General features: G+C 39.1%; 1 protein-coding gene across 16 annotated transcripts in view; it reads right to left on the bottom strand.

Moving 5' to 3' along the window:
* RABGAP1L (RAB GTPase activating protein 1 like) overlaps window positions 1–26753 on the bottom strand; it is a 726983-nt gene that overhangs the window by 93139 nt on the left and 607091 nt on the right. Inside the window, exons 1-3 of one of the 16 annotated variants that reach the window (XM_069546113.1) lie at window positions 7085–7291; window positions 5800–5999; window positions 3905–4647 (exon numbers count right to left, since the gene is read on the bottom strand). The exons of 7 other annotated variants lie outside the window; for them this stretch is intronic. In XM_069546113.1, the coding sequence (XP_069402214.1) occupies window positions 3905–4015 (111 nt within the window). In that variant the 5' untranslated portion in view covers window positions 4016–4647; window positions 5800–5999; window positions 7085–7291. Of the gene's footprint in view, window positions 1–3904; window positions 4648–5799; window positions 6000–6983; window positions 7056–7084; window positions 7411–26753 lie in introns of those variants that run through there. 8 more of the 16 variants (XM_069546109.1, XM_069546106.1, XM_069546112.1 and 5 more) reach the window with 8 other exon arrangements.

The following is a 26753-nucleotide window of genomic DNA, read 5'->3' as shown; positions in this document are numbered from 1 at the left end:
GTTTAAACATTAAATCATACATTCTGAATTTAAATACATATTCAAAGCTTCCTTCTAGAATGCATAACAAATGTAACAGGTATGATCTTTTTCCTTTATTTACACTGGTCAGGTATAAAAATAATTAGAAACGGTGGACGTGGAGAGAGAAATGCTGGTGATTCCACTAGGAGACAGAAGGCCCTGACTGAGGAAAACTTTAGAGTCTCTCTCCTTCGGTTGTAATTATTCCTTGTGTGAGCACCTTGCAATAAGAGGAAGATGAGGAAATGGGTACAATTCTGTCTCAAAATGAAAGAGTTAATTTCAGCCAATAAACAACAAGAGGAAAAGTAAGCTGTTGAAATTAAGGAAAGGCAAGAATACTGTGTCCAATGAGGCAGCTTTCTCAATGCTTCTGAGTCATTTTGATTAGACTGAATTTTCACCTTACATACCAACTTATTTATGCTGTAATTTATAAGTTCTAGGCTTTTGTTTAGCTTATCTTAGCAAATACAGTATTGATCTGCATAACCTTATGTTGTGTGTGTATGAATGATCTGGATGATAAGAGAGATTATGCTTGACTTCCTTATCCTTTTTTCTTAGCTGTTTTATCAAAAGGGCCTATAAAAAGGGATCTGTCATTTTCTTCATTATCATTCATTTTTAAAGGATCAATAGGATGCAGTCATATTTTTCAGAATGTGAATCAAGACAATTCTGAAACCAATGGTTGTGCATAACTAGCTTTAAAACAAATATAACTGAGTAGAAAAAAAACTGAATACATCACATGTAGCAACAGTAAGTATGGTTTAGTCAAATTTTCTTTCAGTCTTGTGTGTACAATGTTGTGAGATGTATTTTTCACTATGTGTCTTCATCAAAGGTGTCAGAAAGCCACAGAGCTACTTATGAACAAGAAAAGATTGTGTTCACGCCAAAAACACTGTACCTAATGGCATTACTACCATTTAATAAATCAAGATAACTCTCATTATGAAACAAAGTCCAATTACAGAAAGATATTAATTAATCCTATACTAAAGTTTCTAAATACCCTTATAATAGTCGACCTAAACCCAGGGGATTTTATATGTTAGCAAGACAGTAATTTGCTTTACAGTACAGTAATAAATCACATTGAGAAGCAATTTATTTTATACTGCAGAAAATCTGAGTATTTATCTCTTTCATACAATTTTTTAAAGAGTTCATCTTGGACAAAGCAGAAAACTCAATATAGAATCAAGCAAATGATAAATATTTTGTCTTACCACAATTTTAGTATAACTTTCCCAGACAAACTAAAACCAAACTATTACCTCCAAAAGATGATACCAGTGAATAAACTCTTTCAAATTTCAAACCAATAAAGAGAACTAAGAATCTCTAGAACTTTCTGTAATTAATTCAATATCCGGACATTTATACTATTTAAAAGTTTGGTGTATAGAGCTATATTTTGTGTCTTTATCATGCCTCTGAGATTTTCCATGGGCTAAATCCCCTTTGGGGGAGCTGGAATTGCATCAAGGCATAATATATATCAATATGCAGAAAATGGAAGAGTGTTTCCTGGTAAGCACATCAATATTCATTCATTCATCTTCTCTCTTCCTGTCTCTCTGTACCTGTGTAAGCACACACCCCAAATGTCTTGAATTTATTGAGCATATGAGGCTCCGCATGACCTGATCACTGCCTACCTCTTCCGCATCTTCTGTCCTCTACACTGGGTTACTTTACATCTCTGTTTTTGTTCTTCTCCCCTTTAGCCTAGAAAATTCCTACACAGTTTTGAAGACTCAGGTCAGATCCTTTAAAAGGACCTTGATAGGACCATTAGAAAAAAGTGAAACAGAATTCTGAATTTTTTGGATAAGTGTTCATGATGGATTATTTTAAATTAATGGCTAAAATGAAGCTTAAAGATTATTCACAACTGTGAATTAACCTATCCTGACTTGGTATATATACATATTTATGGTTAACTAAGGATTGGCAATAATCTCCATATAATATATATATAATTATAAAAATAGAAATTATATTAAACAGGAAAAGAATGTAATAGGCTGGATATTTCTGTACTAATGAACACTTTAAAAAGTATATTATGGTTTTGTATTTGTTTTGTTTTTGGTCTAGCTGATTCTTTTAAACTGTAGCTATAAAACATTTACAAAAGGAGAAAAGTATAATGAATTTCTATGTACTACTCTTCTCTTTCAATAATTAGCAACACCTATTTAGTTTTACCCACATCACCAACCTCTCTACTGGACCATTTTGAATCTTTGCAGACATTAACTATCCTTACCTATCTTGTTTATCATCATTAACTATCTCCATACATCCCTCTAAATCATTTTAAACACAATCAAAATATTACTGCACACACAAAAATTGAGTATTCCTCAATATTACTATCTAATTCAGTTCAATTCAGTCGCTCAGTCGTGTCCGACTCTTTGCAACTCCATGAATTGCAGCACGCCAGGCCTCCCTATCCATCACCAACTCCCGGAGTTCACTCAAATTCATGTCCTTCGAGTCGGTGATGCCATCCAGCCATCTCATCCTCTTTTCCTCCTGCCCCCAATCCCTCCCAGCATCAGAGTCTTTTCCAATGAGTCAACTCTTCGCATGAGGTGGCCAAAGTATTGGAGTTGCAGCTTTGGCATCATTCCTTCCAAAGAACACCCAGGGCTGATCACCTTCAGAATCTAATTAGTGGTCAAATTTTCCCTGATTACCTTACAGATTTTTTTATGGTGTCATCAGTACACTGAAACAAGGTCAGTATACTGCATCAAGCTGATATTCCCCTTAAGTCTTTGAAAATTAACCTATGAGTTCCCCCTCCACCTTTTTTTTATTCTTATTACAATATATTCTTTGAAGAAATTGCCAGATTGTGTTAAGGTTCCTATGTCTTAGAATAGAGAATTATAGTTTCATACTAGAAAGATGGTGGTTCAATGATAAAAGAATCTACCTGCAAATCAGGAGACACAGGAGACCTGGGTTCAATCCCTGGGTTGGGAGACCCCCTGGAGGAGGAAGTGGCAACCCACTCCAGTATTTCTGCCTGGGAAATCCTATGGACAGAGGAGCCTGGCGGGCTATAGTCCATGGGGTCACAAGAGTCAGACACAACTTAGTGACTGAACAAAAACAACTAGTAAGATAATTGTTATTACACTTGCTCATTCTGTTGCTTATGATGGGTGCTACTGAATAGAAGAGGTCACTATGACAACGGTCAGGAAAGTGTTTAAAAGATATGGATCAATGACCGATATAAGGATGACATCCACAGAGAAGACACAACAAACACTTGCAAGGACTTTGTTCTTCTATTATGCCAGGACATGCAAACTAAGACTCTTGGAGAATGGTTTAAAAAAATTATAAATTTAAATCCCAATTAAAATTATACTTATAATAGTTCCTAGTAATAATGTAAAGACTCTGAAAGTTATTCGATTTTTAGACATTCTTAATGTCTCTGTTATGGCCCATTGGTAAAAATGCTCCACTTCAGAAATACTGAATTATATATGTGTAAATGTAGGTAGCCCTCACCTAATAACCATATATGTACATACAAGGCAAACACACGGGAGAATATTATGTTTGGGAATACAAAACTTCTTTCAACCTCATTACATAAGAAAGCATTAACCTAAGTTTTACTCCTGGGACATTTTAAATATACTACAAAGGTATAATAGTGTTTAGTTTTATAAATAAAACCGTGAAAACCTATAGACCTTGTTGCAGCTGTAACAATGCCAACAGCAATGCTTCTATTTTAATTCCCAGGAAGTTATGCCTCAACTACTACACGAGTACAACTATCATATTAGAAAAGAAATAACAGCCCCAGAAGAATGTGCAAGGCCCCACCTACCATAGACCTGGGCTTGCTGATGGCCACCAGACTAGTGAGGAAGTCTTCGTCGTGCAGCTGGCTGAAAACATGAGCGTCATAGGCTACCATAATGGAGATTTCTTCCATCATCTTGCCAGCTGGTCTTTCCACAGCAGCAGCTGCTATCCCAGCTCCAGACCAGACTATCCAGGGGAAAATCCTATTGCAGCTTGGTGCCAATGCACACACCCACCTGAGTTTGAGGGGGTGGAGTGTCAAAAATCCAGAGGAGGGGAAAAAAAAAAAAAAGCAGGTGCTATCATAGGCTTGTCTAGCAATTCACCTCCACTAGAAAACTGAGGGAGGTCTCTTATCTACGGAGGAAGTATATACTATAAACACCTTCTGCATTCTTAACAGAGTAGCTGGAAAATTTAGTTTTGGGAAATCTTAAAACTTCAAAAAAGTCTCCTAAATGGAAATATTCTAGAGCAAAAATGGAAGAAAAAATAAAAAGGAAACCAAAAACCACAAAAATTGATATTATGTTCTTGATAATCAGAATTTTTTAAGTTTATCTTCTTACTTCAGTATTACTTATATCAAGATGTGTCTTCTTGGAGAAGATGTAGATTTTCTTACTGCTTATTTTTTTCATGTTCACAGAAAATAAATAGATGGCAACATTTAATTTTTCAGAATTTATCAAATTCTTGGTGTAATTAATTATCTCAAGAAGTGTGAAAGAAAAAAAAAAGGTTCCTTTTCCCCTCTGAGTATTTCTGTTAAAAACAAAAAGTACCAAAATACAAAAATGAAACAGACTGCAATATCAGTTAGTAACCATTTCCTCTTCTCCCACTAAAAAAACAACAAATATTTTAAACAGAATTCTTGATTTTGAGAGAATTTAGTTTTCCACTGTTATTCTGAAAACAACACAAGGTTGTCATTTCCAAACTAATTATTATTCTCCCATGATAAAAGTTCTCTTTGTCTATTTTTAAGCTTAGAGATTTCTTTTAATTACCCAAATCAGCAGATAGTAAGGAACTATTGGTGCCTTAGCTATGAGAAGCATCTTTTTAAGCACAGCTGAAGACAGTAAATGAACCTCAACGTGCCCTGATGATAAAATGTGAAAACTGTTCAAATTATCATTACAAGGTTGCCTAAATCACCAGGAAATATAATGTAGGGTAATTCCATGGGGAAAGTATTAAGCAAATAAAAAGGGAGGAGGGCAGATAAAGCTCCTCCCAAAGTTGTTTTGCCAGTATTTCTAATTAAGCTATTATCTCCTCTGCTTTTTCTAGAGTATGACAGTGCAATACTATGAGAAATATTTGTTAGAATTAGAAATCAACTGGGAATGTTTATCTTTAATCAAATACAATGTTTAGTCCTGATTATCCATAGCAGTATTATGTTATTTAGTTTGCTTGTTTTTCAGAAAACAAGACTTGGAATGAAATTTCTAGTGCCTATTTTTCTTTGTCTTTCCAAAGTATTTCCACCTAGATGAACATGATTACTTAAATAGTACCCTGTTCTATTTAAATGTGATTAGAAGAGTTTTGCAACTACCATAGCATTCTGGATTACAAACACACGCACACACACACGCTCACATACACAGAAGGGGGAAAATACCTTACTGCCAGCAAACAGAAGCAAGACTAATAGGCTTATTTAAACAGAAAATGCAATACTTTAAATAAATCCTCAAGATTAAAACAGCTTCAAACTGTGTTGACCCATGCTGGAGCTGGTAAAGCATTTTCACTTCACTTTTTTTTCCCCTACAAGGCAGTTGTGCCTTTTAAAGCATTATTTTTCTTAAAAATTCTTCCCGCACTAAACACTGACTAACCAGGTAAAGATTAAATGATCATCAGGAGACGAGGCACACTAAAGCGTCAGGCAGCTCATACCTTTTTAATTCCTTTTTATCTTTTCAGAAAGATACTGTGACTCCCTTCGTGCACTCACTAGCACCAGAAGGCTTCCGATTTATCTCGCAGGACCACTTTCTAGCTGTGAAAGCAGTTCCTGTGGCTTTCATATTTCCCTTGGCTCCAGTGACTCAGGGCTTCCACACTGGTATCTGAATCAGGTGCACTGACAAAGACACCTGTTGTGGAAGGTAAAGAAACCACTTCCCATAATGCCTTATTCCCTGCTGGCAACCGCCCAGGGGCAAACAAGAATTATGACTGCATTTGAGCAGTTGCCTGTGCAGCCTGGGAGAACACATTCGGTTTAACAATAGGTAATCTTGGTTAAGAACACTCATAACCAAGGAAAAAAAAAAAAGAAAGAAAGGACCAGGGAAAACAGCAGTAAATAGTTTTAGGTACTGTGTTATAAAGTCAGAAAACTGTTAAGGCATTGGGGCTATAGGAGTGCAAAACACTTTTAGAAACATAATCAAAGGCTGTAAAGACGGTTTTAAAACGACAAAAAAGCTAACCACTTCAAATAATTAAGTCCTTTTAGAGCTCCACGTGGGTTGTTAGGTAAACAATTAGGTATTTTTACAAAGCTCCTGATTTATTATCTTCAAAAGACTGTTCTAATTGGCCAGAGTGTCTTAGAATTACCCGTAACAGTTTGTGCCTCAATCCAAGAGGTCTTCTCTAATAGCCACACTGCATACGCTTTCTAGAGCAAGGGCTCCCAAAGTTTTGTACGTATCCTTCATTTTCTGTCACCCTTAAATATTCCTCCAGATTTTATAGTCTGGGAAACAAAAACTTAAATATCCTTTTTTCATACAGTTAAATGTATATCTGTGGTCCCCCCCCCAAAAAAGCATACTTCTATGGTGATTCATGTTGATGTTTGCCAGAAACCAAAATTCTGTAAGGCAATTATCTTTCAATTAAAAAAAATTTTTTAGCAAACCAATGATCTATTTTTTAAAAAACCTGTTTTTATACTACCTTTCTTTCTTTTCCTGAAGATTCTTTTCTGCAGTCTCAGAAATAAACAGCTATTACCCTGCTTCCAGACTTCAGGAGTCACTGTACACAGTCATGTTTACATACAGTACTTCACTGCCTTGCAAGACATCTTTCTGGCTCATTTGACTTTTCCCCAGTGAATTGAGACCCACCGATCTCCCCGGATGGTTCCCACCTGAGCTTCTGCAGTCACTGCCTTCACACCACTCAGCTCCACTGAAAGAAAGGTATTGGCGGCGGGGGGCGGAATTACCTGCGATCAAGGCGTGTACTGCCAACAGCACCAGTTGCTGCTAAAATTTACCAGGAGAGGATTTTGTATTAAATGGGCAGCAGAAAATAAAGCATTTGTGGTAACCAATAGAGGGGCTCCAGTTCTAGCAGGAACGAGCTAGCTGTCTGTCCCAGGGCAAGTCACTTAACCTCCCAAGGTTTCAGTTTCCTCGTGGTCATGTAAATCGAGAGGGACGGAATAGATGAGAGGTTTTCCTGTGTGCTCAGTCAAAAGCAGTGTGTCCTTTTCCGCTCCAGTAAATAGGCTTATTGGAGGATTTGAAGGTGAGAATACCTTTTTAATCTCTATCAGAATGAAACACAAAGGGTAACATTAATCCCAAATGTTAGGAAAGTACCCCCCACGGTTGCTATAATGTGTCCCAACAAATGCCTTCTACTTTGTACCCTAAATTGGATTTTCTAGTATCAACTCTTTTGCTTTTAAAAGATTTGGTGACAGTTGCTTCACTTTTTATTAGTTACTCTTTACAGTCTTTCTATTCAGAAGCCAAACTGGCTACAAAATAATTTTCAAAAGGCTTCTAGATCTCATTAAGACAAAAAAATTAACAAATATTAATAAATATCTCCAATGATTTTTGAATGCTGTTTTAAAATTTTTTACAGATTTTACTGTTAGCTGATTTCGTTCCAAAAGCCATTTTTCTGGGATTATTCCTATTTAACAAAAATATAACTGGGTCATACTAAATGAGTGTGAGTCTAATAAACCATTCCTGGCCTTCAGAGAACATCTATTCTCAAGAGTCAAATTTAGTAAAAGCCAAACCAAAAATTAAGAGAAGCCTGAATAAGATGTGAACACTTTGTATTTCTGTGTTCTCCCCAAATGCAGCAAAGTAAAGTAGTTTAATTATGGGAGCAGTATTTTGTTATCCACCATCAAAGCAGTGAATACATTTAAAAAATGAACACACATCATTAAAAAATTATCTCACCTCACAAGAGTGGCTTTAAAGACCATTTCTCCCATGCCTCAGGTTCTACCTGTTGAACATTGTCATCACAACAGCCATAAAATCAGGATAAGATAGAAGACAAAACCACCAGGACAAAAATATGGCCTAGAGGACAGAAAGGTCTGTGCCCCCACCACGTACTGACAAAGCCTGGTAGAGACAGTTTTTCCTTCCCCAAGGGTTTGTCTAATCATTCAGTAACATCTTTATAGATTCAATTAATAATATAATAGATTCAATTCAATATAAATATTCATGGAGTACACACGACTCAGTTTTACCGGACTGTCGCAAAACGTTCATGGTATTGACACAGAGGTAAAGAACTCTAAGGAAGACAAAATTCTACCCTTTCTTAATCACAGAAAAGCAATATTCCAAGGAGGTTTCTCTTTACATGCAGGAGTGCACATTACTAAAACCCTAGTGCTCTCAGTGGAGGAACAAGAGATAAAATGAGAGAGAAACCATAGAAGTATCAATAGAAGAAAACTTTTCAGAAGATTTTGGATTTCAGAATAGTCCAGTAACATACTGAGTTTTACAAAGGGAAAAGAACAAGAAGTAGAAGATCAATAAAAGAAATCTTGGTTCTTTTCAAAATCATGCAAATGTAAATAAAGAAAACCATTATTCTGTGTCAAATTCCAACCGTTCAGCTCATTATCTTCCTTATCTTTGCCAGCAATTACTAGGCAAATTCAAAACCTCAGAAAACACAGATTATTTTTTTTTTAAATCCCTAGAGTTAAACTAAGAAAACAAAAACCAGTGGGACACAAATACTTGCTTAACTGTTATACTGGGTATCTTACTTCTTCATTTGCATCTCACTGCAAAGAATGATGGTGAGGTACATTCCAGACTACGAAAGAGCAGCTGCAAGCTTTAACAAGTCAGCTTTCTACCACATTGGTAACTCTAAAACCCACAGCTAACTATTAAAAACAAGACAACAGGTCCAACATGGAGTCCCTTATGCTAAAGCCTCATGTCGCTAAAGACTGCTACAGTTTCTACTCTCCCAGAAATGAAATCTTAAACCAGGAAGCACCTGATCAGCACTAGTGAGGTAACCTGCCTGACAGAGCAGGTGAATTTCCCCCAAGGGAAAGTGATCTTGCAGTAACCATTCCACTTTTTTGTCTAGTGTGACTTCCTTGGTTCTGCTCCGTTCTGCCCATAAAAGTACAGCTCCTCAAAGCGCCATTCTGTCTGCTAGACTGGCTGCTTCCCATGCGTGAACTGTTGAATAAAGCCAGTGAGATCTTTAAAATTTACTCACGTGAATTTTAACATATTCACTTAAATTTTATCTAACCAAAAATAAGCATTTCAGGTGATCCTGAGCATTCACTGTTGAAGCCTGGCTTGGAGATTTTGACCTTTATTTTGCTACCGTGTGACATGAGTGCAACTGTGTGGTAATTGTAGAAAAGTAGCAGACTAGCAAAGTAATGCTCAAAATTCTCCAAGCCAGGCTTCAACAGTATGTGAACCATGAACTTCCAGATGTTCAAGCTGGATTGAGAAAAGGCAGAGGAACCAGAGGTCAAATTGCCAACATCCTCTGGATCATCAAAAAAGCAAAAGAATTCCAGAAAAACATCTACTTCTGATTTATTGACTACGCCAAACCCTTTGACTGTGCAGATCACAACAAACTATGGAAAATTCTTAAAGAGATGGGAATACCAGACTACCTGACCTGCCTCCTGAGAAATTTGTACACAGGTCAAGAAGCAACAGTTAGAATTGGACATGGAACAACAGACTGGTTCCAAATCTGGAAAGAAGTACGTCAAGGCTGTATATTGTCATTCTGCTTATTTAACTTATATGTAGAGTTCATCATGAGAAATGCTGGGCTGGAATCAAGATTGCCAGGAGAAATATCAATAACCTCAGATATGCAGGTGACACCACACTTATGGCAGAAAGTGAAGAGGAACTAAAGAGCCTCTTGATGAAAGAGGAGTGAAAAAATTGGCTTAAAACTCAGCATTCAGAAAACGAAGATCATGGCATCCAGTCCCATCACTTCATGGCAAATAGATGGGGATACAGTGGAAACAGTGGCAGATTTTTATTCTTTGGGGCTCCAAAATCACTGCAGATGGTGACTGCAGCCATGAAATTAAAAGACACTTGCTCCTTGGAAGAAAAGCTATAACCAACCTAGACAGCACACTAAAAAGCAGAGACATTTCTTTGCCAACAAAGGTCCATATAGTCAAAGCTATGGTTTTTCCAGTAGTCATGTACGGATGTGAGACTTGGACTGTAAAGAAAGCTGAGTGCCGAAGAATTGATGCTTTTGAACTGTGGTGTTGGAGAAGACTCTTGAGAGTCCCTTGGACTGCTAGGAGATCAAACCAGTCAATCCTAAAGGAAATCAGTCCTTAATGTTCATTGGAAGGACTGATGCTGATGCTGAAACTCCAATACTTTGGCCACCTGATGCGAAGAACTGACTCATTGGAAAAGACCCTGATGCTGGGAAAGACTGAAGGCAGGGGGAGAAGGGGACGACAGAGGATGAGATAGTTGGATGGCATCACCAACTTGATGGACATGAGTTTGAGTAAGTTCCAGGAGTTGGTGATGGGACAGGGAAGCCTGGCGTCCTGCAGTCCATGGGGTTGCAAAGAGTAGGTCACGACTGAGCGACTGAACTGAACTGAAAGCATTCACTGCTATTTGCTATTAATATCACCCTCAGTGAGGATGGTTTCAACTACAATCCAGGAATACAAGTAATGCTGCATCTTGTCTCATTTTGAGCAGAATATACAACTGAATTTTAATTACAAATACCTTCACCTTAATTTCTAAAGCATTTGAGTAACTTTCTAAAAGTTTTAATGGCCACTAAATCAAACCATTCCACATGGAGTATGTTTCAGATTCCTTTTTTTCACAAGGTCAGAGGGTAGGTTGAGGGAACAATGAACTGTAAGCTCCTTTTCTTTCAAGTGTTCATTTGTCTCAAGTTCTTCCTGTAGGGCTGGTGACCCAACCTGGATAACTCCCTTCCAAATGAGCCCTCAGATCCCTGTAGTAGGTCATACACTGGAGCGTGAAGCCATGGACTTGGCTAAAATTCTGCAGTTAAAACAGGAAGAATTTCATGGTATGTGAATTATATCAATAAAAATAAAAACAGCAGCATTTACAGAATGGGCACAACATGCACGAGATGGGCTTATAGATTTGTAATATAGTAAAACATAACTAGTTATAATAATGACTGGAGGAGAAGGGGATGACAGAGAACGAGATGATTAGATGGCATCACTGAACCAACGCACATGAGTTTGGGCAAGCTGTGGGAGATAGCGAAGGACAGGGAAGCCTGGTGTGCTGCAGTCCATGGGGTTGCAGAGTCAGACATGACTGAGCGACTGAACAACAACTTACACTAAAATTCTTCTATAATAGCTCGTGTTTAATAAGTACTCACTCTGCCCTAGACACAGACTCTCATTTAATCTTCACATAAGTCAACGAACTAGGTACTACAAATATCTTTGCTTTACAGATGAAGTAACTAAAGTGTGGAGAAGTTTAGGGATTTGAATCTGTTCTCAACAGTCAGAAATGGAATTGACAGGATTCCAAAACCAGCCTGTTTGGCCGCAAAGTGCGTGCCGTGCCCTTCATAACTAAAGTAAGATAGGGGAAGTAAGCAAACATGCAGGGAGGATCAGCCCTGAGCCAGACACCGTTGCTCCTCCCATGCTGGGATCTCCTTCACACTCACACGCTTCAGGTTACACAACATGATGCACTGTATTTGTCAAGTAACAGTAGGACTGTAATAGAATTAAGTCCTTCTGCAGACAGGAAAGTCTTCATGGGCAAAAAATGGATTAGTTTTTATAAGCAAAGTAATTTTTTTAAGAGAAAAAATAAAATTAGCCTGGTCAGAGTGGTGAACTGATATTTAGATACAGTAGGAAATAAGGTTTCAAAGGCAGTTTTGAATCAGCCTGTGGTAGGTTTCTAATCTCAGGTCAAGAAATTCAGAATACAAGGTATGTAGGCCAAAGGCAGACCGTGCAGACTACAGGGCTTTTGTCTTTCTAGCCTCCACTTTTTTTTTTTTTTGTCATTAGGTCATTAGAGGAAGCACAGTATAACGGTTGACACATGGACTCCAGGGTTCAAAATACCCTGGTTTGATACAATACTTTGCCACATACTAGCTTTCTGACCATGAGCAAGTTCCACAGGCTGTCTCACTATTGGTCTTCTCATCCATAAAATGAGAAATGGTAACAGTACCGATGTTATGAGGAATAAGATAATCCATATAAAAGTCCTTACTAAGCCACCAGGCTCCACAAAGTATCTGATTAGTGATAGTTGCTATTATTATCAACATTAGTAAAAATGATGGGGAGTTCCCTTGTGGTCTAGTGGTCAGGATTCAGCACTTTCTCTGCTATGGCCTGGGTTTAATCTCTAGTCAGGGAATTGAAATTCTGCAAGTCACGCCATGTGGCCAAAAAAGAAAAAAGAGAAAAGGCTGGATGGGTAAGATCATCTGTCAAAAACGGAGAAGAGGAGGGAATATAACCTTTAGAAATGAGTTGGGGACTGTTCTCAGTGTATGAGGGCAGTCAGTACCTCCATTTCTATTTTTTTTTTGGTCCAATTAATAAAAAATTCAGGAGGGAGAAATAAAAAGTGTCACACAACTTCAATCCTGTACCTGTTTTCCCAACGCAATTAATCTTTCTAGATGTTGCTTTGTTTGGGAGTGATTTGGTAATTTACACAATCCTTCTGTCAGAAATAATTGAAGCAGGTTAGTGGCGGTAAAAGATTGATAATGGGGTGGGAGGGGATCTCTTACAGTTAGCTTCCCTCTCCAGTTTCCTGACTACAGTGCAAACAGAGCCTAATCAATTAAATCAAGCAATTGTGACAAGAACAGGGAACAAAGAGAGCATTTGTTGTATAACGACATCCATCTGTTAAAACCTGATCAAGAAAATAGTTACAATGGGCTATCATGTGCAAATACATAATCCTTCTTCAAAATTGTATTATAATAAGATTTTCCAGCATTCATTTGTATCTTAGAGTCAAAAGAAATATCCTATGCAATAGTTTAGAGTAACAGCTTATCCAGAAGCTTAGAACTGACCAATAAACCTGTAATCTACTTCGGTTCAAAGATATCAACTGAATTTGATTAGGGGTGAAGGTGGAAGGAGAGGAAAAATAACACATATTTAACAGTTGTTGTGCCAGGGGTGGGGGGGAGTGCTTTAAGTATTTTGTATTTCTTTTAGTTTTAACGGCAATACTATTCAACTGGTTTTATTATCCCCAATTCACAGAAGGGGAAACCACTGCCCTAAGAGTTTACTTGAGGTCTTACCAGCAGTAAATCAGAACCATGATTAAAACTGATATACATGATTACAAAGGCTCTGGCTGTAGGGTTTTTTTCATGCTTTTTGTTGTTTCTTCACCTACAACAAGTTCTTCATAACATGAATTTAACAGAGAAGAAAAACAGTTCAACTTGGAGATCCTGAAATAGAAACTTTAAAATTTCTAAAGTGAGATTCTGTATTTCTCTTCTCTTTTGTTTTAAATATTATATTAAATGTTTTAAATATTTTGTTTTTAATATTATATCACTATATATTGAAATATGAACTAAAACTCATTGCATGTAATAATATTTATTACTAGGCATTTGCAAATTAAAGAAAAATAAAAGACTGGAGGCAAACTATCGACAACTGCAGTGTACATACTAAGAGTCTGCTACAACAAAAAATACCATGTGAACTGAGACAGCATTCTTTGAACTGTCAATGGTGGCTTTTACAACATTAAAAATTAGCTTTTTCTTTGTGTTAAGAGCAACAGTGAATTGCTTAATTGGCTGGTAGTAAAATAATAAAAAGGTATTGATAATTTTTTAACAGTAGTCATAACTAGCAGCAGTGGCAATGTCCAAAGCATTCTAATTTTATTCATTTTGATAAGAATTTACTTTTTATATTTCATCTAAAATTTTTTCCAAAAAGTGATCATTGAAGGCTTAAGAAGTGTTAGCAAGTGTCATCATAGAGACTCTCTCTTTAAAATCATAAAGATCATAAAAATAGCTAAAATCTTTATGCTTTAATTCCTCTTCACACTAAGCAGGAAGTTAAGAGGGAATATTAGGGCCTGCATAGCTGACTAAAGGTTTCATTTTCAGTCACTGAGTCTAATATGACAACCACCTTCAGGCCTAAGGATATACATATTCTGCAAAACATCTTCCTTATTTTAAATGTTCACTGAGATCTAAGTAAAGCTTCATATATTTAGGTGATGAAGGCCTAGTTTAACTAGGTTAAGTAGTTTACTAGTTAACCCGATACATAAAGAATCAGAGGCAAAATAAGCAGCCATTAATTTCTAGAATTTCTGGCTTATGCATTCCTTATTGCACGCATGCTCAGTTGCTCAGTTGTGTCCGACTCTCTGTGACCCCTTGGACTTCCTCTCTGTCCAGGCTCCTCTGTCCATGGAATTTTCCAGGCAAGAACACTGGAGTGGGTTGCCATTTCCTACTCCAGGGGATCTTTCTGAACCAGGGATCAAGTCCGCCTCTCCTGAGTCTCCTGCGCTGGCCAATGTGCCATCTGGGAAGCCCACATTCTTTATTATGTTGTCTTTATTATCCTGTATTAAAATCCTCAGTGTGTTCTTAAATACAAATTTTAAATATTCAAAACTGCTATGGAATTGTTGTTTTATATTAAACAGCATACATTTAGGGAGAATTTTAATTGTGCAATATAATATGAGATTATGACATATTTTTATACAAGCAAATCTGAATAAATGGTCAGACTGTAAAACTGGATACAAATCTTTTTTAGTGGCTCATGGACAACTTTAATTTATGTATGTAATGTCTTTTGCTTCTGCTAATGGCCAACTAGTTCTTTGTCATTTCACTACTTGTATTTCTCTTTCAAAGAGTGCAAAAACAGGGAAAGAGGGAAAAACTCTAATTAGTGACTTTAACTGGTGGGTGTTATTTTTTATCATCTATATCAAATAACTAGGCTATGGGAATAAGTTAAAATTAAGAGTTAAAATAAATACAAGTCTCATTTTATATAAATTTCAGTTATCAAATGTCTATCCAATTTTCAGTTTCCTATTCCCACGTATAAAGGAGAGCTGCCTAAAATAGAGTTTACAAGAAAACTGGTTCATAAAGCAGGCTAAATAAACTTCATGTTAAGCAGAGTTCTGGCATTAAACTATATAAAGGATAAAAGAAATTGCCCATTCCCTGTGCTTGGAAAAACAGAACTGAAGCATTAATAAGTGTTTACTTTTATTACCTATTTTAGTCACTATTAGTGATCTTGTAAATTTTTTTTTCTTTTCCTCTGGAAAAACTGAATAGTAAGCTGGTCTTAATAAGGTTCAAAGAGTTTTTAAACTTCAACTATAACATTTTCTTATTCTCCTCACCATTCTTCTCCACATTATCTTCATTTTTTTCTTTGTCTCTCTCTCTCTCTCTCTCATACACATAGCTAAGTCACTGTAGTCATGTCCAACTCTTTGTGACCCTATGGACTGTAGTCTGTCAGGCTCTTCTGTCCCTGGGATTCTCCAGGTAAGAATACTGGAGTAAGTTGCCATTTCCTTCCAACATGGGGATCTTTCTGACACAGGGATCAAACCTGCAACTCTTACTTCTCCTGAACTGGCAGGTGGCTTCTTTACCACAAGTGCCACCTGGGAAGTCCCTCTCATACATACCTCTCTTAAAAGATTATTTTTTTGTCCTAAACTGTTTGACTCTGGCACATATGCATCTTATTTGATATGTATTTATATCAGTGTGACCCCCCAAGAGACTGAGCCATATCTGTGAGTGTTTGAGGGTCTCCTGCAGAGGTGTGAGTCAGCAGCAGCCTGCTGAGGGGACAGGAGTACTGGCAGCAGCAGTCTTGGGGAGTACACGTTGGCATAAGTCCTCTTAGAGGTTGCCTTTAGCCCTATCAAAGAGCCTGTAGACGCCAGGAAAGGGCCACCTTAGGCCAAACAACTAACAGGGAGGGACCACAGCCCTACCCATCAGCAGAAAACTGGATTAAATATTTACTGAGCATGGCCTGCCTACCAGAGCAAGACCCAGTTTTTCCCACAGCCAGTCCCTTGCATCAGAAAACTTGCATAAGCCTATTATTCTCATCCATTAGCGGACAGACAGAAGAAACAAGAACTACAATCCCACAGTCTCCAGAATGAAACCCACAATCACAGAAAGCTAACCAAAATCATCACCTTGTGTAACTCAATGAAATAATGAGCCATGCTCTGAAGGGCCACCCAAAATGGACAGGTCATGGTAGAGAATTCTAGCAAAACATGGTCCACTGGAGAAGGGAATGGAAAACCATTTGAGTATTCTCACCTCGAAAACCCATAAACAGTATAGAAAGGAAAAAAGATATGGCATCAGAAGATGACTCCCCCAAGTCAGAAGCTGTCCAATATGCTACCAGGGAAGAGCAGAGAAATAGCTCCCGAAAGAACAAAGAGGCTGGGCCTAAGCAGAAACCATACTCACTTGGGGATGTGTCTGATAGTGAATTGGTGGTGAAAATAAAGTCTGATGTGGTAAACAACAATATTGCCTAGGAACCTGAAATATTAGGTCCAAGAATCAAGGTAAATTGAGTGAACATTGATGTTTTAGGAATCAGTGAACTAAAATGGAAGGATGCTTTCTAACTCCGGTGCAGGAGAAGACTCTTGAGAGTCCCTTGGACTGCAAGAAGATCAAACCAGTCAATCCTAACAGAAATCAACCCTGAATATTCATTAGCAGGACTGGTGCTGAAGCTGAAGCTCCAACACTTCGGCTACCTGATGCCAAGAGCCAACTCACTGGAAAAGACCCTCACGCTGGGAAACACTGAAGGCAAAAGGAGAAGGAGGTGGCAAAGGATGAGATGGTAGGATAGTATCACTAATTCAATGGACATGACTTGAGCAAACTCCAGGAGACCGTCAGAGGACTGACTGGTGCGCTGCAGCCTATGAGGTCTCACAGAATCAGACACAACTGAGCAACTGAATAACAATGGCAGAGCTCTGTATGCCATAGTGGGAAGACTTGCACCTCTGACAAGTGAACATGCCAAGGCTAAGCAACAAGTTTGACAGGAGACTGAATGTGGCAGCAGCACCTCCCACTCTAAGCCCTTAGCTCAGATGACTCTTTTGAGGTGCTTCTGGGTCATACAACCAAAAATAAAATCACTATATGTAATATCAACCACTTCAAATGAATCTTTTAGCATTTCCCTCTCTTAAAACTTTAATGTACTTAATATATTAGCTTCTTAGCATTAACAACCAATATTGTAGAATTCTATATCCAATGAATGAGAAAACATTTCTTTAGTCAGCAGTATCACTGATAGGCCATCCTATGAGAAAAGAATAACTAAAGCACATGATGAACACAGGGCAATGTTAAGAGACTGATGGGAGAAAAGAGACATTCATGTTAAATATACTATGAAGTGAAGTGAAGTGAAGTTGCTCAGTCGTGTCCGACTCTTTGCAACCCCATGGACTGTAGCCTACCAGTATTTTTTGTTTTTGTTACAAAACATGCAACATCTATAAATTAACCAATAAAAGCAGAAGTTGGAAGAAATTCAAAGTGAAACAAACCTCCTCTTGATTTTAATGATCAATAAAGTGTTAGTCATGCAGTTGTGTCAGGCTCTTTGCAGCCCCATGGACTGTAGCCCACCAGGCTCCTCTGACCATGGAATATCCCAGGCAGGAATATTGGAGTAGGTTGCCAGGGGATCTTCCTGACCCAAGGATCGAACTCCAGTCTCCCACATTGCAGGCAGATTCTTTACCGTCTAAGCCACCCCAATAAAGAAATACATAAATTTAAGACAAATAAGCCTTTTAAGGCTTTACAAGATATAGGCTTATTAGTTATTTTGGTGGTTGCTAAGCAACATTCTCTTCTGCGGGGCTAAAGCACATGAAATTAGCATGTTTTCAGGAAAAAAAACTTGAACAAAAAATTAGAGAACAGCAATTGAAAAGTATAAAGGAAAACACATTAACCAGCTAATCAGGCAGTAACAGAGGTTTAGTACTTTTTGCAATAATGGTTAAACATTTTGTTTTCCACTGGTACCTAATAAGATGCTACTTCAGCACATTAATATTTTAATCTTATTGAAATGGTGATGATTATACTGACCTCTACACTCAACAGCCTAATTATTTTGAAAATCTCAAATTAGATCAGGATATACTCTAATTACTACCACTAATGATGATCTCTATAGATCTCTTTCTCCAACAATATTTCTTCAAATCCCCAGTTTCAAGATATGTCACATGCCTGGTTTACACTTTAAAAAAAATGTATCTGGTTGTGACATGGCATTTTAGTAAAGCTACCACTTCATGATGCTACTTAAATTGTTAAGATCTCTGAAAACTGTTCTTTAACGTCACCATTTTGGAAAAACCTTTTTTTTAAAAAAAAAAAAAGAAGAAGAAGAAGATAAAAACATATCTTGGCTTCCCTGGTGGCTCAGTTGGTAAGGAACCTGCGTGCCATGCAGGAGACCCAGGTTCGATCCCTGGGTGGGGAAGATCCTCTGGAAAAGGGCATGGCAACACACTCCAGTATTCTGGCCTAGAGAATTCCATGGACAGAGAGCCTGGAGGGGTACAGTCCATGGGGTCACAAACAGTTGGACACGACTGAGTGACTAACACTTTCTTCTTTTCACTATAGCAATGCAATGAGTAAAGATGAATGCTATTGAATCTATTAGGTATAATAATGGAAACTTTTTTAAAAAAGGAAAGAGGCAAATAACTGAAGGAAAAATGACTGTAGAAATCCAACTATTGTTGGGAAAGAGAGGATAGTAAGTAGAATTCCAGTTCTATCATTTTGAGGATTCAAGGGAAATTCCCTACCCTACCATTGTCACTTCTCCCCTTCCTCATTTTTAATATCATGCTGCAATTGTGTAAATGCTATAGGGTTGCAACTGCCAATTCCCTTATTCACAAAATCAGTTCCTCACGGAGTTTTCTTGAAGTCCACAATGAACAAACCTTGATGCAGAGTCCAGTGAGGGTCAACTTAAATGAGCCAATGAAAAGAACCTGCAAATGTGATGACTATCTTCAAGGAGAAGAAATGCCTTGTGCCTCGACTGTAATCATGACTTGTTTTGGCTCTGCAACCAAAACACCACATGAGCTTAGATATGCAGCTTCTTGTTTTATTTTAAAGCAACAGCATTGGACTAAATGATTGGTCAAGTCCACTTTAGCTTAACAGTCCATGACTCCACTTTGAGGATACAAGACTTATCTATGTAAGAATAATTACTCAGTCTTTAAACCTTCTCAGATGGGACACTTAGTACCAGTTAGTAGGATCTTTTAAATGCCTTCTCTTTTTGTTTTACCATAGTAATTATATTGCCTCAGACGAAAATCAAGAATCCACTGTGAAGATCTAATCTCATACAGCCTCTTTCCTTTCTTTTTTTAAAAGAAATTATTCTACTTATTTATATTTTTTTGGCCTTGCAGCATGTGGGATCTTAGATCCTCAACCAGGGATCAAATTCATGTCCCCTGCAGTGGAAACACAGTGTCTTAACCACTGGACAGCGAGGGAAGCGCCTGAGATGTGACATTTTTAACAACCATTATTTTATTTTAAGATCTACTAGAATTAAACATGAATAGACACATCAAACTGCAGATCTCATCCTGAGTCACAGTCACATACAGAAAAGTTTCTCAACCTTGGTATTAATAACATTTTGAGATGGATAATTTTTTGCTGCATGGAGTTGTCCTGTTCACTTTTAGATATTTTGTACCATTACTGGCCTCTACACACTAGAAACCAGTAGCACCCCTCCCCAAGGCTGTGACAGATTTTCCAAACATTGCCAAATGTCCCCTGGAAGTGAAGACTGACCTGAGTTGGGAACTCTGGACACATAGTAAATTAAGAGAGGGATTATTTTTGATCCCAGGTTTACTTCTAACCAGCAGACTTTTGAAAATAATTTCTAATTTCAACTCAAATGATGTTGCCTCATAATTAGCGCAAAAAATGAGCCACTGATTCATAGCTGTGTTAAATTTTCTTTCTCTTTGACAAAGTCTTTGCCTCAGAGATTACAACCAGAACACTCAAATATTCTTTTTGTTTTTTAGCCTTGGTGGTGGTTTAGTCGCTAACTCGTGTTCAACTCTTGCGACACCATGCCAGGCTCCTCTGTCCATGGGATTCTCCAGGCAAGCATACTGGAGTGGGTTGCCATTTCCTGCTCCAGGGGATCTTCCCTACTGAGGAATCAAACCCAGGTCTCCTGCATTGCAGGCAGATTCTTTACTGACTGAGCTACGAGGGAAGCCCATTTTTCAGTCTTCAGCTCAGTTCAGTTCAGTTCAGTTCAGTCGCTCAGTCATGTCTGACTCTTTGCGACCCCATGAATCACAGCATGCCAGGCCTCCCTGTCCATCACCAACTCCCAGAGTTCACTCAAACTCATGTCCATCGAGTCGGTGATGCCATCCAGCCATCTCATCCTCTGTTGTCCCCTTCTCCTCCTGCCCCCAATCCCTCCCAGCATCAGGGTCTTTTCTAATGAGTCAACTCTGCATGAGGTGGCCAAAGTATTGGAGTTTCAGCTTCAGCATCAGTCCTTCCAAAGAACACCCAGGACTGATCTCCTTTAGGATGGACTAGTTGGATCTCCTTGCAATCCATACTGAGATATAATGGACAAAAATGTACTTAATACATACAACTTGATATTTTGATACTAAATATTCTTAAAATTGGAAAATCAAAAATCACCTGTGAGTACTTCATTGTTATAGGTACTGTTTATATCAGTATTAATTAGTTACAGGTTGAAATACGTATTATTCAATGTCATCAATCAGTTTTATAAAGTTGCAAAAGGGAAGAGAATATTCACCCTAAAAATGCCTCTTTGGCATAATGATTATTTTAGAGTTATTAATTTTAAGAAAATAGCAGACATAGGAAAAGACCTGAAAACCAAGTAAAAGTTACCCTTTTGTAAGAGACACTTATAGTCTGTCTCTGTACCAGGAAGAGAAGGATAATTCTAAATTTCTAGAAACTCTTACCACTGGAGAAGGTGAGCACTTAAGCTCTGCATAATAACCTTGTCCCTGTTTACTGTGCTTTTCCTCCCATAAATCACTGCCCCCCCTAAACATTTTTTGTCTTTACCTGGAGAAGCTATCAAAGATAGTTTCTTGGGCAATGTCGGGAAGTTGCTCTGTTTTCCTGGATATCTCCCATGTATATAGGATGTGTGCATGTTATCAAACCCCTATTTGTTTTTATCCCATGAGTCTGTGTTTATTATAGGCGATGTCTCAACCAAGAACCTCAAAGGATAGAGGGACAATTATTGATTTCTTCCCTATAGTAGAATTAATGAATTTCAGAGACACGAGGTTCTGAATGGTTTTCAGATTCTTATGTTTCTGAAGGTGATCAGAATATACCACCCCAATTATGCTGATGTGATTTAAGGATTATTTAGAGCTGAAGGCAACTGAGAAACAGCAGACACAGGAGGAGCTCATGTCCTCCCCCTATCTGCCGAAAAGAAGGACATGTGCCTGCATGCTCAGCCGTGTTTGACTCTTTGTGACCCCATGGACTATAGATGCCAGACTCCTCTGTCACAGGATTTTCCTGGTAAGTATGCTGGAGTGGGTTGCCATTTCCTCCTCTATGGGATCTTCAGGGGTTTAATCCACACCTCCTGCATTGGCAGGCAACTTTTCCAATGTGCCACCTGGGAAGCCCACAAGCAGGACATACATTTCCCTTTTGCAAAGGAAATTTCCTTTAGTAAATGTGTCTCCTCTGCAACCCGTATCTACCACGCTTTCCTCACACATTTTCTAGTCACCTTCCCACAGTCCACTTCCCTAGAAGCCCCAGTCCCATTTCTGTCTTGTCACAAATTCTTGTGCTGTGGGTGGGTGTACATGCTCAATTGCTCAGTCGTGTCCAACTCTCTGTGATCACACAGACTGTAGCCTACCAGGCTCCTCTGCTCATGAAATTATCCTGGCAAGAATACTGGGGTGGGTTGCCATTTCCTACTCCAGGGATCTTCCCAACTAAGGGATCAAACCTGCATCTCTTGTGTCTGCTGCATTCTCAAGAGGATTCTTGACCACTGTGCCATGGGAAGCCAAGTGGTCTCCAGGTCCAAATGCTTCTTTGGTTTTTCCCTTATTTTCTGTGAAGTTTCCAATCACATAAAAATATTAACAGCAATGAAGAAATATATGACTTTTGTCAGTTTAATTCACAGTTTCCAAGAAACCAAACCTGAGAGGGTATAAGAAAGGTTTTCTCCCCACCCTCAATTCCAACAAATAATTTGTTGATATATTTATCTTCAAAATGGTGACAATTTTATTTATTGGTAAGTACATACCACTATGAACTCACAGAGTATTGGTACTAACTATAAATCTAGTTCCTGATTTATACATTGTTAGGGAACCCACTGACTTAAACCACCAGCCCTGGCCAGGCATAACACTTGCATGAGTTATCTTACAACAGGAGGTCCTGGTAAGGAACACAGAAATAACAAAATGCCGACAACTGGAATAATTCAGGGAAGGCCAAAGGGAGAGAGGAGACGCCAGTCCATAAGTCCTACCAACCTCCCTGAATCGTCGTTGGAACCCATCTTGGCTGGGTGATGCATGCACCACCAGGAAGGACCTGAGTCACAGTGACTGATCAGAGACAACCTGGAAACTAAGCCCATCACCATAATACCCGAGACTGTGAGCCGTGTGGCAGAGCAGTTCTCCTGGGTTCCCTCATGTGCTGCTCTTGGCCCGGACACTCCTTCCCAGTGAAGTCTCTTGCTTTGTCAGTACATGTGTCTCCTCAGATAATTCATTTTAGTGTCAGATAAGAGCCCATTTTACGTCCTGGAAGGGGTCCCCCTTCCTGCAACAAGATGAGGAAACCAAAGCCTAGGACTTAGGCAACTAAAAAAGTAATAACAAATTACATTTTAAAAATGAGAGGAAGATCAAAGTGAGAAAGTGGTATAAGAAGGAAGAAGAAACAATGCCAAGTGGGGAAAAAAGTAATTCTTTAATGGAGTGTGGCAGGGTAGAGTAAACTAAGTCTGACTAACTGTGGACCTCAGCCTCTGGATCTGTACAGAACAAGAGCTAGAGAGATGATGGATGTAGTTATAGAGCTGTGATAAGGTCAGTGCTTCCTACCGAAACCTAGCAGGAGCCTGTGGGGCCCCTCCAGGTACAAATGCTTTCTGTGTTCGCTATTTCTTGTGTGTAGGAAAAAGGTTTCAGCCTCCTAGACCTTCTCTCATTCCCAAAGGGCAGATTCAAACAGTTATTAATTAAAAGTGAAGTCACTCAGTCATGTATGACTCTGCAACCCCATGGACACATGGCTCCTCTGTCCATGGGATTTTCCAGGCAAGAATACTGGAGTGGTTTGCCATTTCCTTCTCCAGGGGATCTTCCCAACCCAGGGATCGAACCCAAGTCTCCTGCATTGCAGGCAGACACTTTACTGTATGAGCCAGCAAGAGGAAATGCACAAAGGAGAAGCAGTCAAGAAATAAGAGCACACTGATAAAGAAGGGCTCTGTTCCTTATCAAGGGACTGTTGCTGTGGTTCAGTCACTCAGTCATGTCTCTTTGCAACCCCATGAACTGCTGCACGCCAGGCTTCTCTGTCCTTCACTATCTCCAGGAGTTTGCCCAAACTGAAGTCCATTGAGTAGCTGATGCCATCCAACCATCTCATCTTCTGTCACCCTCTTCTCCTCCTGCCCTTAATCTTTCCCGGCAACAGGGTCTTCAAGGGATATATATAACAATACCTTTGTGTTCTTCTGCTGGAACTAAGGCCCCCACTCAGGTGGAGGATGGTAACTTCAGGCTGAGTACAAGATTCCTGCAACACCATCCTGTTACTTGATCACCAACAGATCAGAAGAAGATCACACACCTGAAACCCTCAGCCCAAATTTTTCCTACAAAAACTTTTCCCCAAAAACCATCAGAGGGGTCAGGTTTTTTTGAGCAATAGTACTTGTTCTCTTCACTTGGCCCTGTAATAAACCTTTTGGCTCCAAACTGACATTTTGGTCTGTCTGGTCTCACTGTGTGTTGGGTACAAGAACTTTTGACTGACAATACCATCATGGGGAAACTGCTCCTGGTGGAGATCTGTAAAATCAGGTGATGGGGTGGACAGTGTCTCCATGCTTTTTGGTTTATACTACTTGATTAACTTGATTTGGGGCTATCAGGTGGGGTACAGGGTTGGGGGAAGAGTGTGGTGTTTTAAACTTAAATTTGGAAAGGTTTTTTCATGTGTTTTTTCCTGGGGCTTTTTAATCTAAAGGTATTTAACATAAAAACATAATAAATAAAATAGAAAAATAAAAGCAAATACTTTAAAATGTAGTGGTAAACCTGCCTCTGTATGAGTTTTAAGTTGCATTTTATTTCATTTCTTTCTCCTAGGCTGCACGTACCATGTAGCCTGCGGGGTTCTGTTCCCCGACCAGGGATAGAACCTATGCCCTCGGCAGTGAAAGCATGGAGTCCCAGCCACGGGACTCAAGGAATTCCCTTAAGTTGTATTTTAAATTGGTCCAGGTATTCCAATATATAATTGGTCAGTCTAATCTGAGAGCATATGGATGTGAATAGGGCTATATACTATTTTAAAATTAAGAGGGATGCTGAAAACTCGGCCTCTGTGTACCAGTGCCAAATTGAATCTTGGAGACAGTGTTTTAGATGAAGTAGAAAAGAACAGATTTATTGCTTTGCCAGGCAAAGGGGGACACAGCAGGCTCATGCCTCTAAAACTGTGTCCCCATGGGGAGGTTTTCCTGAGGAGTTTTATAGCAATGATTCAAGGGCAGAGTTGCTAATAAGTATCAGGGTGTGTGCAGGGCCTGCATTCCTTTAATCTGACCTCTCCTGATGAGCTTCTCAGGCTTCTTTGATCTGGCCTCAGGTGGTTGCCTCCTTTGTGTCTTCATTCCCTCCCTTCTCTGATTAGCAACTATTTGAATCTTCCCTTTGGGACTCAGGGAAGGTCATGGAAGCTGGAGTCTCTACCTTACAAACAAGAAACAGGGGACAGAGAAAAGCTTCTGTGGCCAGGAGCCCGAGTTTCCTGCTCAGTTTCAATAATACGAATTATCTTTTGATTTGAACTGTACATTTAATGAAAGCTATGCTCTTGTTAGTACAAACAAATAAAAATGGGTCACTGCATAAGCATCAATCAATCATGAAAAACTGACTTAAAACAATGCAAATACTAAAAGGCAGTTTACACTTTACTTTTTTAAGTGGTACTTCAGCGAGATTCAAGAGAACACACAGTTCTTGTTTTCCCGACATACAGAAGACAGTCTTAAATATCTGGGGTACCAGAAAGAAAAACTCAAGGAATTCAGGCTGTTGAAATACTGTAGGAGGACAGTGAAAGAAACTTCTATACACAGTGAAAATCCATGCATTAATCCCTCATTTCCCATAAAAAATAACCAAATACCTTTCAATCTCATTTTGCTTAGAATGTCTTTGATTTGAGCCTTTCTTTTCACTCAGTCTCAAGAGCCTGTGTCTTCCTTTACCAGGTGCAGAAAACAATGCCCATTGAAGGGTAATAGAATGCTTACTTCAAGATTCTATGAAATCACAGGTGGAATTTAGACTCGTATGGTGTAAGAACGGTACCGGGCCTCTGGGGTCCTCTAACTCAACTGCTTATGTCAAAGGCCTGCAATAAAGCTATTCAGTGGTGAAGTTAAAGTGGGAATCAGCCCTCCTGACTGTTAAGCAAGGGCCCTGAAAAGTGAAAGTGAACTCGCTCAGTTGTGTCCAACTCTCTGGGACACCATAGCCTGTAGCCTACTAGGCTCCTCAGTCCATGAGATTTTCCGGCAAGAGTACTGGAAGTGAAGTGAAGTTGCTCGATTGTGTCCAACTCTTTGCGACCCCGTGGACTGTAGCCTACCGGGCTCCTCTGTCCATGGGATTTTCCAAGCAAGAATACTGGAGTGGGTTGCCATTTCCTTCTCCAGGGGATCTTCCGGACCCAGGGATCGAACCCAGATTTGCCACACTGCTGCTGCTGCTGCTGCTAAGTCGCTTCAGTCGTGTCCGACTCTGTGCGACCCCATAGACGGCAGCCCACCAGGCTCCCCCGTCCCTGGGATTCTCCAGGCAAGAACACTGGAGTGGGTGCCATTGTCTTCTCCCTCCCACATTGCAGGCAGATGCTTTTACCGCCTGAGCCCTAATGGAAGCCAAAGTCTGTCTTGCCTTTGTTCTATGTACAGGATACATTCCCTCCCAGTCTTTCACAGAACACAGCTAAACTCTAAGGGCTAAATAAGTGAAGATAAGCTTCCTCCAGTGCCTTTTGGACTGGAGAAGCTCTAGGCCTGAACAGGGCCATCAGAATGGCCCATGGTAGCTGCCCTGTCAGACTGCTACAGATTTCCAACACTAGAC

This window comes from Ovis canadensis, chromosome 12, assembly GCF_042477335.2.
Source record: "Ovis canadensis isolate MfBH-ARS-UI-01 breed Bighorn chromosome 12, ARS-UI_OviCan_v2, whole genome shotgun sequence".
In the NCBI taxonomy this organism is placed as follows: Eukaryota; Metazoa; Chordata; class Mammalia; order Artiodactyla; family Bovidae; genus Ovis; species Ovis canadensis.
Note: the sequence above shows the minus strand (reverse complement) of the source record. Positions and strands in the feature narration are given on the sequence as shown.